Source organism: Suncus etruscus, chromosome X (genome assembly GCF_024139225.1).
Source record: "Suncus etruscus isolate mSunEtr1 chromosome X, mSunEtr1.pri.cur, whole genome shotgun sequence".
NCBI lineage: Eukaryota > Metazoa > Chordata > Mammalia > Eulipotyphla > Soricidae > Suncus > Suncus etruscus.
Window position 1 is genome coordinate 118,889,635 of NC_064868.1, and position 12,625 is coordinate 118,902,259.

Genomic DNA, 12,625 nt, shown 5'->3' on the forward strand with positions numbered 1-12,625 from the left:
TATTGTCAGTGGTCTCTTCTCTGTCCTAACTGCATCCCCCTCTGAACAATTCTATTGTCTCTGGATATTATTCTCTTACTAAGTTTTTTTTAATATCTTGTAGATGACTGTGATAACTCCTAGCTCTATTACTCAGGAATCAATGATCTGAGACTCAAGGACCCATAAAGAGTGACAGTGATCAAACTTGGATTGGTTGTGTGCCAGTTAAATGCCCTACCCATTGCACTGTATCTCCAAACCCAATGATACAACAGTTTTCACTATTTTTAGCCATAATTGTAAGTCTTACAGCAACTAATTAAAAAGAGCATGCAAATTAGGAAGAAGTGAAATTATTATTTGTTCACATCTGGCATAGCTGCCACGGAACATATGAGGGTGGTTTCTCAAAAAATTAAATATTGAATTACTGTATGTTTCAGCAACTCCACATCTGGGACATACCCCAAATAAATAAAAGCAAGGACTTGAGAAAATATTTGTATACCCATGTTCATAGCAGCATTATTCATAACAGTTAAAAGGCATAAGCAATCCAACTGTCCATTTATGGAGCAAAAAATTGTAAAAACAAAATGTGGTATATACATAATTGAATGTTAGTTAATGAGCTTTAAAGGGGAAGAAAACTATAATATGCTAAAATATGAATTAACCTTGAAGATGATCTATTAATTAAAATAAGAGTACAAGTACCATATGGTTCCAGTGACATGAGCCATTCAGAGCAGTCAAAGTTACAAAAATAGAAAGCAGAATGGTGGCTTTCAGAGGCTAAGTGGAGAGGAAATAGTGACTATTTTTAATTGAGATACATTTTCAATTACAAAAAAAATGGAGCTGTGAGCACCCAGATCATTAGCAAGAATACCTTATAAGCATGAAGCCATGAGTGCAATCGCCAGAGCAGCCCATATGCACTGAATAGGATCCTGGTGGCTTGGATTTCTGAGATCCAACAGAGTGTGCTATATTTGGCACACAGCCAAGTGTGTGTGTGTGTGTGTGTGTGTGTGTGTGTGCATGTGTGTGTGCGTGTGTGTGTGTGTAAGCACCATTAACTAAAGTTATCTGACCCTCAAAATTAAAATGATGGGTGAAACTGTAGGAAGAAATAAGACCCCTGGCAGGAATCACAATGGGTGATATTCCTAGCATGATGTTCCAAGCATGCGTAACAACCAGCTAAAGTAAAAGCAAGACGAACAAAGGGACAAAAAATGAGGAAATATTACTTATTCCTATGACAGCATGCTTCAAGGGCAGAGAAACCCTTTATCTCTTAGGCCAAGGGAATTCCCTTTCTAATCTCCCCAATATTTATTATGCCTATGCAAAAGAAAGCACAAATTAATTTTTTTGTTATTGTTGTTTTTTCTTTCTTGTGCTTTGTTTTGTCTTTATTTCAGGACCGTGGTTATTGTTTGGTTGTTGTCTTTATTGCTGTGGTGCTTTTCGGGTTCTTTTGTTTTATTTTTTGTATGATTTTTATGTTTTTCTTTTTTAATATAATTTTTATTTTGATCATAGTGGCTTACATATTGTTGACAATAATATTTTAGGTACATATTTACATAAAATCAGGGGGGATTCCCATCACCAATTTATCCTCCCTACACCTCTGTTTTGGTCCTACCTCCCATATCCTCTTTCCTCACCCCCGGGGCTGCTAGAAAATGTGGTTCTCTCTGTACCTAGTTTACTACTTAGTAGTCTTGCACCTGTTTGGTCTTGGGGCCTCCCTTATTTCCCCCTCTAACTGGGAGGCAGGACTAGCTAGTTCAAGTTATGTGGTTTTGTTTGAAGAAGAGAAAAGTAATAAACTGGGGTAAAAGTCTAATGTGCCGAAAATGGGCGGAATCCTTCTAGAGGCTCTCATCATCGGTTTGAGAGACAAAGGAGATAAAGAAGGTGAAACATCCCAACAGTACAAAAAAAAGTGTCAAATATCCAGTGAGGACTCCAACAATAACAATAAGCACCACAAAAACAAGCAAACAAACAAACAAAAAAACAAAAAAACCATGGTCCTGAGATAGAAATATGGCAGAGCACATAAAGAAAGAAAAGAAGAGAAAAAAATATAAATGGGGAGAACAACTTCAATAACCACACCAAAACAAAGAAATCGACAAAAAGTAGATAGGTAAATAAAAAATAATAATAATAAATGAAGATAAAAAATAATATATAAAAAATAAAAATTGTTTTGTGCTTTTTGCTTTTTATTCTCTCCTGCACTTGCACAGTAAATATTGGGGTCATTCGAAAAGGAATTCACTTGGCCTAAGAGATATGGGGTTTCTCCAACCTTGGAGTATATTGTCATGGGATTAACTATAGACTCCGTTCAGGTTCATTTACTCTCCTGGTGGTGCTTTCGTGGTGTTTGGAAGACTTTTGCTCCGTCCTGGGTGATAAAATCAGACCTCTGTTAAACTGTTATTTATAGCCTCTAGAAGGACTCCTCCTGTTTCTTTTTTTGTTTTATTTTTACCCCCCCATTTTTCTTTCTTTCTTTTTTCTTCCCTCCAAACAGAACCACATAACTTGAACCATCTTGTTCTGCCTCACAAATTGAGTGGGAAATAATGGAGGGTACCAAGACCAACAGGTGTATGAACATTGAATAGAAATAAAAAAAATGATCATACTTAAATACCAAATCCAAAGCCAATGACAACATAATCGAAACCCAATCTATAAAAAGCTAGACACAGAGGGGGAACACTTATATTAGCAGCACAAGTGTCAAAGGAGGGGAATATGGGATGCATGCTGGGAACAGGGGTGGAGGGAGGACAACACTGCTGGTGGGAATGCCCCTGATTCAATGTCACTATGTACCTAAAATATTACTATGAAAGATTTGTAATCCGCTTTGGCCAAAATAAAAATTATTTAATTAAAAAAAGAAAATGAGGGAAAAGAGGTCCAAAGATGAGTTTGGAGAGAGTAGGTGCACAGGATGAAGGCAAAGTCACTGAATTATGCACTTGAAAGTAGTTAATCAATATATTTTCTGCCATATGTTTTATAATACACTTAAAATATAGCTTTATGTTATTGTAATTAACTTGGTTTTCAATGAATAAACATGTTTGATCAAATTTCTCATTAAGAGAAACAGTCTGGTGTACAACATTTGGATATTGCAAATAAAGTTCCAAGGAACAAGCTTATACTTTAAACTATATGAAGTCATTCTAATTTATTCCTTGGGATAGTATCCTACAAGAGTTTGCATAAAATATTTACATAGGGGATACAAAATATGTGCTTCCCCTGGTGGTCACAGAGAACAGTGAAGGAGAGAAGAATCTACCACGAGTTAGAGCTGACTCACAGATCCTGGTGCCATACATAGGTCAGAACCAGCCTTGTGCCAAGAAGAGCACACTTTTCAGAGAAGTGCTCCAGAGTACATGGAAGGTGGGAAGAGCCCACCTCTTGTCAAAGCTAACCTGCAGAACCTGGCATACCAGTTGAAGAGTAGAAACAAAAAATGATCATACTTAAATACCAATTCCAAAGCCAATGACAACAGAACTGAAACCCAATCTATAAAAAGCTAGACACAGAGGGGGAACACTTATACTAGCAGCCCATGTGTCAAAGGAGGCACTATACACAGATCAAACCTCCTACGGCACCTGCTCATGAAATCACAAGATAATATCACTCTGTGCATAGAAATTACTTAGGGAAAACCCTGGCAGTGAGGGGAGAGAACACTAGGAGTCAAGAAAAAAGACACATCTCCAAATTACCCCCCCCCCCAAATAAAACACGGATAAAGCAACACAGATCCTACCCTAGGTAGACAGGGTAGATTGTAATTCTGAAGATTCAATAAATAGTGACCCCCCTATAATATCTCTTTGGAGAATACTTCAGAATGAAAATGCTTGGAATGTTTAACAATGGAATGTACTGCCAAAACCACATGAGAATATGAGAGCAGAAATGAGAAAACTACAAACAGAGATGACAGAACAAAATGAGAAAGTCACTTGAAAAACTCATGAAGAGATTTAAAGCTGTTGAGTACATAATAGGTGCACTCCAAGATGAGGTCTAGAAAATTTCTAGTCAACAGCAAAAGATAAAAAAGCCTAAAATGAACAGATGATAAGAAAACTTTGGGATGAATTCAAGAGGAACAATATAAGAATCCTCGGGATCCCAGAAGACAGAGGAAAAAAACCCTATGAAGAAACAACAGTCAAAGACATCACTGCTTAGAAGTTCCCAAAACTGGAAAGTGCATGATCCCATATCCAGAAAGCCTGGAGGGTACCAGCTAAAAGATATTCAAATAAAAATATTCTAAGACTCATCCTGATTAAAATGATGAAAGCCACAAAGATAGAATACTGAATGCAGCAGGTGAAAGTGGAAAAAAACATACAAAGGAGTATCCTTAAGACTTACAGAAGATTTAGCAAATGATAACCTAACAGCCTAAAGACAGTAATGGAATAGGGTTAAAAAAATTCAATGAAATGGAATGCTCACCAAGAATTTTTTACTCAGCCAGACTCATTCAGATTTGAAGGAATGATACACAATTTCATAGATTAAACAATAATTCAGAAACTTCATATATTCAAAATCATCTTTTACAAGAAGGACTGCAGGGGGTACTTTAAGGCACTAGCAGGCACTCATGAAGAAAGTCAGACAGAGGGAGTAGAGGGAGAGAGAGGAGAGTGAGCCTAATAAAATGAATCAGAAATGAAAGGGGAGGTATCATAATAGACATCACAGAAATTCAAAATATCATCAGAAAGTACTTTCAGAAACTTTATACCACAAAACTAGAGATATAGAAGAAAAGGATAAATTCTTAGATCCTATAACATCCTAAGACTGAATCAAGATGATTTGGAATACATGAAGAGACCTATCACTATAAAGAAATTGAAATTAAAATATAAATCTTTCCCCAAACATAAGCCCAGTCTCATATAGATTCACTAGTTAATTCTCTCAATCTTTTATAGGGTACCTACTGCCAATCCTTTTCAGACTTTTCCTGGAAACTTGAAAAATACACACATTCCCAAACACAAATATCACCTTAATATGAAAAGCAGACAGACACCACGAAAATGAGAATTGCAGGCCTATATCCTTGATGAACAAAGATGCAATGATCCTCAACAAAATACAATATAATATATCAATAAAAATAAAATATAATTGGGAAACATCGGTGGAGAGAGTCCCACTGGTGGTGGGATTGACCCAATTCTGAAACTCAATTATCAAGGACTTTGTAAATCACAATGGTTTCAATAGAAATAAAATTAAAAAATAAAAATATGAATATATCAGTAGACACAAAGAAAGTATTTGACAAGATCCAGCACCTGTTCATGATAAATAAAAATCTCTCAATAAAATGGAAATTGGGACTGGAGTGATAGCACAGTGGGTAGGGTGTTTGCTTTGCATACAACCAACCCAAATTTGATCACTGGCTTCCCATATGGTCCTCTGAACCTGCCAGGAGTGATTCCTGAGTGCAGGTCAAGGCTTACTCCTGAATATAGCTGAGTTTGGCAACCCGCCCCCAAAAAAAAAAAAAAAACACAAAAAAACCCAGGAAATTGCAGAAACTCTCCTCAATATAGGTCAATGCCACTTACAAACCCATAGCATACATACAATAATAAGATATCATCTCATACCACCGAGACTGGCACACATCAGAAAAATGAATGAAAACAACCATTGCTGCGGAGAAAGGGATTCTTATTCACTGCTGGTGGTAATGTCAACTGTTCTAGTCTTTTTCAAAAAATATGGGCATTCTTCCAAAAGAAAAACCTAGAAACTGAACTTCCATTTTACCCAGCAGTATAGAATGCAAAAAAAGTTATTTTCACTCCCTTTTCATCTCAGTATTATTCACAACATTCAGAATCTGGAAATAACGTAGAAGCCTGAAAACAGATGGGTGGTTAAAGGAACTGTGATACAGCTACACAATGAAATACTATGCAGCTGTTAGGAAAATGAAGTCATAAAATTTGCTTATACATGGATAGACATCACGAGTATCATGATGACTGAAAAGAGTCAGAGGGAAAGGGACAGACATTGAATGACCACACTCTGTTTTTGGATATTAAAAAAGAATAGTATGAGAATAATACTCAAAGACAATAAAAATTAAAGAGAGAAGTGCTGGGTGCTGAAAGGAGATAAAGTACTATGCATGATGATCCTTCAGTAAATGTTGCAAACAGTGCCTAAAAAGAAAAAAAAGGAGATTTAAGAATAGTATCTCAGAAGCAGATGGAGGGAGGATGGAAACTGGGGACACAGGGCAGGAAAAGTACACTGGTGAAGAGATGAGTGTTGGACCATTGCAGAACTGAAACTCAACCAACAGCTCCGTAGCTGTGTATTTCATGGTAAGTCAACAAAAAGAAAGAAAGAAAGAAAATGAACATGTAACAGTGCTGGCCTGGGTAGTAAGGAAGGGAACCTAGGAACTCTGCTGGAGGGAAGTTGATACTGGTGGTGAGATTGCTGCTAGAACAATGCAGGTTTAAATGCAACTATCAGTAACTTAATAAATCATAGTTCTATAATAAATAAAATCTAGGGGCTGGAGCGATGGTGTTTTGCCTTCCATGTTGCTGACCCAGGACGAAATGTGGTTCGATCCCCCAGCATCCCCGATGGTCCCCCAAGCCAGGAGTGATGTCTGAGTGCATAGCCAGGACTCCTGCATATCAGTAGGTATGGACCAAAAATCCAAAATAAAATAAAATAAAATCTATTTAGAGCAGAGGAGGAGAAAGACAAATATGAGACAGGAACAGGAGCCAAGTAGTCTCAGGTGCATTGGTGGTGTTAAGAAAGGACAGAACTAAATATCTGAGCCAATAAAACAATAATGAAATAATGAGACTCAAACTTTAACAACAAAATTTAAAAACAGGCCTATAAAGATGGTAGGCTGGGGCCAGGGGTGGTGGCATGAGATGACTCTGGGAACTTTGGTGGAGAGAAGTTGATACTGGTGGTGGGATTTGGTCCTGAGATGTTGTATGTCTAAAACTTTTAAAATCCCAATGGTTTGAATAAATAATAAAAACACTACAAAATGATATTTATATAAGATGATGTGTGTTTATATTCATAAAAATATTTACATTTATATAAAATATCTAATATTTAAAATATAAATATTTATTATATAATAATATAAATAAATGCAAAATATATTTTCATCAGTGCCAAAAGTGTATTGATCAAAGAGTAGCCCCTGAGCACCAGCAGGAGTGAGCAGAGAGGGGAATCAAATTTTGTATCTAACCTTAAAAAAGTAAACTACAAATAAAAGGTATACAAGAAAAATGAAACAAAGTCTTCCCATGTTTAGACTTTAGTTTTTCCACTTGGGGTAACCATGTTTTTTTGTTTGTTTGTTTGGTTTTTTTTTTTGGTTTTTGGGCCACACCCGGTGACGCTCAGGGGTTACTCCTGGCTATGTGCTCAGAAGTTGCTCCTGGCTTGGGGGACCATATGGGATGCCGGGGGATCAAACCGCGGTCCGTCCAAGGCTAGCGCAGGTAAGGCAGGCACCTTACCTCTAGCGCCACCGCCCGGCCCGGGGTAACCATGTTTAATGTTACATATGTAATTTCTGGAGTCTCCTAAGCATACACAGATATGAGTATCAGTGTTCACAGAAATATGATCATACTATCCATACTTTCATACACCTCACCTTTTCTTCCATCAACAATCTATATTGGCATCTACATACCAACCACTACAAATTTTGTTTTATAACACTTTGGTAACTGCATCTGTTATATGAGTAATCCCACCACGTGGGACTCCAGTTTATGCTATCTTAACTGTGCAGTAAGGAACATCTTTTATTCTAGGTGCCAAGTGCTGAAGTTATAACTTTATATATGTGAAGAATACATAAATCCTTGGCCAAAGCACTTGAGTTTTTGGGGGGGAGTATCTCTAATGATTCAGTAAAAGGGGCACTATCAGCAATGCCTACTCTGGCAGCATGAGACTGACAGTGCTCAGGGCCACCATGACTATACCCAGTGGTGTTCAGATAAGCCAGGTGGTACCATGGAACTATATCATGGCTCACTCACACTAAAGCATGTGCTCTTCCACATTAGCCACAAAGTGCTTTGATGCTTTTTTTTCATTTTTTAAAAATTTGAGTAAAGCATTGTGGTTTACAAAGTAATTCCTAGTTGGGCTTTAGACATACAATTTCCAAGCACCAATCCCACCATCAGAGTCAAGTTCCTTCTATCAGTGTTTCCAGGTTCCCTCTCTTACTACCTACCTTTTTCAGTTTGATTATTAAAAATTAGGTCTTGTGATTTGTGTCGTTTACTCCGAGGCTTGGCTCTTTGGCTCAGTCCTTCCTTAACAACACTGAAGTATCTAAATAGCCTTGACTTTCATTACCTACCCATTACGTCGTCTCACTAGAATAGTTTTAAATATACACCTCTCCATGTATGTCTGGGGGAATATGTATGTCTTTACAGAGCAAACCTATATCCCCACATGGTCTTAACCATGAAGTAGAAAGGAAAATTCCAGTGCACATCTGAGTTCTTCCCCTGGCATAAAAATATTCAACTGTGTTGTCATACATCTGTAAAATCACTTTCCTTCTTCCGTTCACCTTTTCTGAGTTAATTAGCAAAAGTACCCTTAATTACATCAAACCTGACCCTCAGATGATTTATGTTAAACTCTGGCTACAAGATAAAATCTTCTATTTTATCATCATTCCCAAAGACACATTCAGTTCAAAAAAACACACAAAGGCTTTAATATTGCAAATTACTGCCAAACCCTTCTTCAAACAGCTCTAAAGCACATTTTGTTCTTTGGCAAGGTAACTGAGTGCTTTAAATTCTCGCTTTCACACATTAAGAAAGAAAGAAGCATTTAACAGGTAGCAACTGCCTATGGAGTCTGTTGTCTGTGGGCAATGACTAGAATATTGTGCATACAAACTGTCACTCTGACTCAAAGCACACGTTGAAGAGGCAGAAGACTATCCGTTGTTTAGAAAATCCAGGACTCCTTTCCTGCCCATTTATATCAGTGGTGAGTGAGGCACCAACACTAAGAGTGTAAGGAAACAACATCTTGTGTTTTGTTTCTTTTTCCCCAATTTTTACTGGGGTACCGTGATTTTCAATACTGTTAATAATACTTCTATGCATTCACTTTTCCATTCTACCCTCACCACCAATGTCAGCATCCCCTTCAAAAGTCCCTCCCACAGTCTCACCCCACCACATCTTCCTTGTTCCCCCAAACATAAAAGCATTCAACTGTGTCATCACACACCTGTAAAATCACTTTTCTTTGTCTGATCATCTTTTCTGAGTTAATTAGTACAAGTAGCCTTAATTACAACAACCCTGACCCTCGGGTGATTTATGTTAAACTTCAGCTAATAAATGCGGCAAGGAAAGCAGTAGAGGTAAAAAAGCTTGGCCAACTCAGTAAGAGCCAAAAAGCTGCTCAACACCCCCTGGACAAAATACATTTTCTCCTGTGACTCCATCTGATTCCTTGCTGCTGACCCATTCGTTCAGGTTGGCATGAACACAAACACAACAAATACTGTTAACTGCAGTGGCATGCAGAAGCCCCTGGGAAACCAGTGAACCAGCAATCCCCAGAATTTACCCCCACAAACTGAAAAGATATCACACTTACGTTATCTGCAGCACTGAGTTCAACAGAAATGAAACAACCATCTTGTGACAGTATTAGCACAGGCTTCTCACAGAACATAACTATATCCCCACATGGTCTTAATCATGGAGTAGAAAGAAGAATTCCAGTGCACCACAGGATTGCCAACAATAACCAGGGCCCAGGGAAATGACTCAAAAGGCTGAGCACAGAGTTTTGCATGTGGGAGGCCTGGATTTGATTCTCTATGCTGCCTGGTACCTTCAGCACCACCAGGAGTAATCCCTGAACACTGACCCAGCATTAACCCACTTTACACTTTTTTCTAGTAACCCAGAACAAACAAACCACCCCCCAAAAAATAATTGAGGCCAGAGAGATTCGAGTAAGGCATTTGTTTTACATGCAGCTGACCTGGATTTGATCCCTGACACTCGATATGGTCTTGAACACCACTAGGAGTGATCCCTATTCACAAAACCAAGAGTATAATCTGAGCATTTCCATGTCTTGCCCCAAAACAACACAAAATCTCACCAAGAACAGATTATCCTCTGTTGGATCATTATATTATCAGGTTATACTGATAACCTTGATTATAATGAGTCCCTTTAACATATAATCAACTTGTCACTTTGCAGATATTAACCTATTTAATCCATATAAAAGCTCCACAAGGAAAAATCTGTAATTATTTCCATTTCAATAATGAGAAAAAATGAGGCACAGAGAGACTAACTGACTCTCCCATGGTCACACAGCTAGAAAGTGGTGAGAATGGTGATGTGATTCCTATTATCTCTATTTTCAAAACTGGAGAGGTTTGGCTGCCATTTTTTTCCTCCATCAACTAAAAGAGGTAGCAAGGGGGTGCAGGAGTCAAGAGTACGGTACCATGTTTGGAACTAACCAATCCTAAGATCAAATTGCAGATTATATGTACATTACCTTGTCTGAATCTTGAATTATTCTGACATTATCTGTACCAAATTTTTCGCCATAAAGTTTAACAAGTCTCAGGGAAATCTCTGAGAGGCCAGTGAGCTTGGGTTCCTTATAGATATACTCTTTGCCATCCTCTTCTTCAAAAAAGGACTATTGAAAAGGCAAAAAAAAATAACAAAATCACATGAGGAAACAGAACATTATAGTCAAAGAAAATCTAAACAACACACAATAGTATATTTGAAATGCATCTTAGTGGGGAGGGCTCACTAAACACAGAGGCATCATGGGTAATTCTTGGCCCACTGGACTGATCATTCAATGCAAGGGTCCAAGGATGTGATGCTATTTGAATCCTCCAGTGCCAAGAACTATCCCCAATACTCCCGTGCTGGAGGTTAAAATTTATTTTAAATAACAGTATTTAGAGTGCAGCCATTCCACCTTTTCATTTCAAACCTGTGAGAAAGTCAGGCCAACGTCTTTCTAGCCTAAAGCTTTCCACCTTAGAGTTTTCTCATTCCCTCTAGACTTGACTGATTTCTCGCTTGAAAGCTTTGACAACTAGAGATTAAACAGACCCTTGAATAAACTGCACTGAAAATGAAACTCAAGAGAACATTTCCATTATCTGTGCTGTACTCCCTTCTAATGGATTTAGATCTGAACACTAAATGACCTTTATCCAACCTTCCTTGACCTGCCCATTTCTTACTATTAGGGAAGAAAGTGTCTTCCTGCCTCGGTAATCAATCTGAGTGCAACCAAAATCAAATCCGAGAACCAGTGGCTGCTACAACGGTAACCTCATAACTCAAACGCAAATGTTTCAAAGACATAGCTTTATGCACTTACAGCATACTTACTTGGCCATAAAAGGCAACTCTGAAGAAAGTACCTAGCAGTCTTTTCTTTGTGTGCATAACTTCTAGAATTTTTGTGTAAGCTCCATGAAGAGTTCTGTAAACTTGAGTCAGTTTCTGAAAAGTGAGAGCATGCAAATATTATTATTGTTATTATTATTGTTAAATCGCCATGAGAGAGTTTTTAAGAAGTTGTTGACATTTGTGCTTCTGTCCAAAATATTCCAAGATCCATCCCTTCACCAATGTCCCCAGCTTCCTTCCCGTCCTCCTCAACTGCCTCTATGGCAGCCACTTTTATTCTCTGCCCCCCCAACGTTTTTCCTTGAAGTCACTGTGGTTTAATACTGTTACTGAATGGATATCAATCATGTATATTACTTTATCACCTTTCAACACCTAGTTTTTGTCCAGAGTGATCATATCCAGCTATTACTGCCATAGTGATCACTTCTTTGATCTAACTGTAATTTCCCCCTTGCTTTGTAGCAGGAAGCAAATTAGTTTTGGATTTGGGTTAATTACTCTTTGCTTAAGGGTTTTAAACATAAAAAAGCAATAATATTCCCTTTTCAAAGTAGTTTGGGGGGGGGGTAGAAAAGAGTTTGAAGGGCTGGAATACAGACTTTGCATGTGGAATCCCCAGATTTGATCCCTGGCACCAACCTTAAGGTTGCCCAGGCACCACTAAGAATGAATCCCCAAGCACTGAACTAGGCACCAGGAAGTATGGTCCAGAAACAAACAACCTCCAAAGAGTTTCAGTGGATTCATTCACTTTCTTTTCTACTATTGTCATGACAAAAATCAGCAATAACTTTATGTCTGAGAAGAGAGCTAAGTTCTTTCTAAATACCATGTTTCATCTCCTTCATACCTTAATGGTACTACATACTTCCTACATAGTGCACCATTAACTATTTTCTAGAGGGCAGCATTATTTGAACTGAAATCAAAAAAGTTTTGCTTGAGCTAGCTATGAGAGTAAACACCCACAAAAGCATTCAATGGCAAAAAAAAGTGCAGATACAAAAATAGGGTATCAGTATCATCTTCAGTGAGGACTGAATTTATACAAGCTTACAGATGTT

At 37.9% G+C, this 12,625-nt stretch overlaps 1 protein-coding gene across 1 annotated transcript in view; it reads right to left on the reverse strand.

The window, feature by feature from the left end:
- DOCK11 (dedicator of cytokinesis 11) overlaps positions 1-12,625 on the reverse strand; it is a 238,753-nt gene that overhangs the window by 18,721 nt on the left and 207,407 nt on the right. Inside the window, exons 36-37 of the mRNA XM_049767019.1 lie at positions 11,538-11,651; positions 10,675-10,821 (exon numbers count right to left, since the gene is read on the reverse strand). Of these exons, the coding sequence (XP_049622976.1) occupies positions 10,675-10,821; positions 11,538-11,651 (261 nt within the window). The remainder of the gene's footprint in view (positions 1-10,674; positions 10,822-11,537; positions 11,652-12,625) is intronic.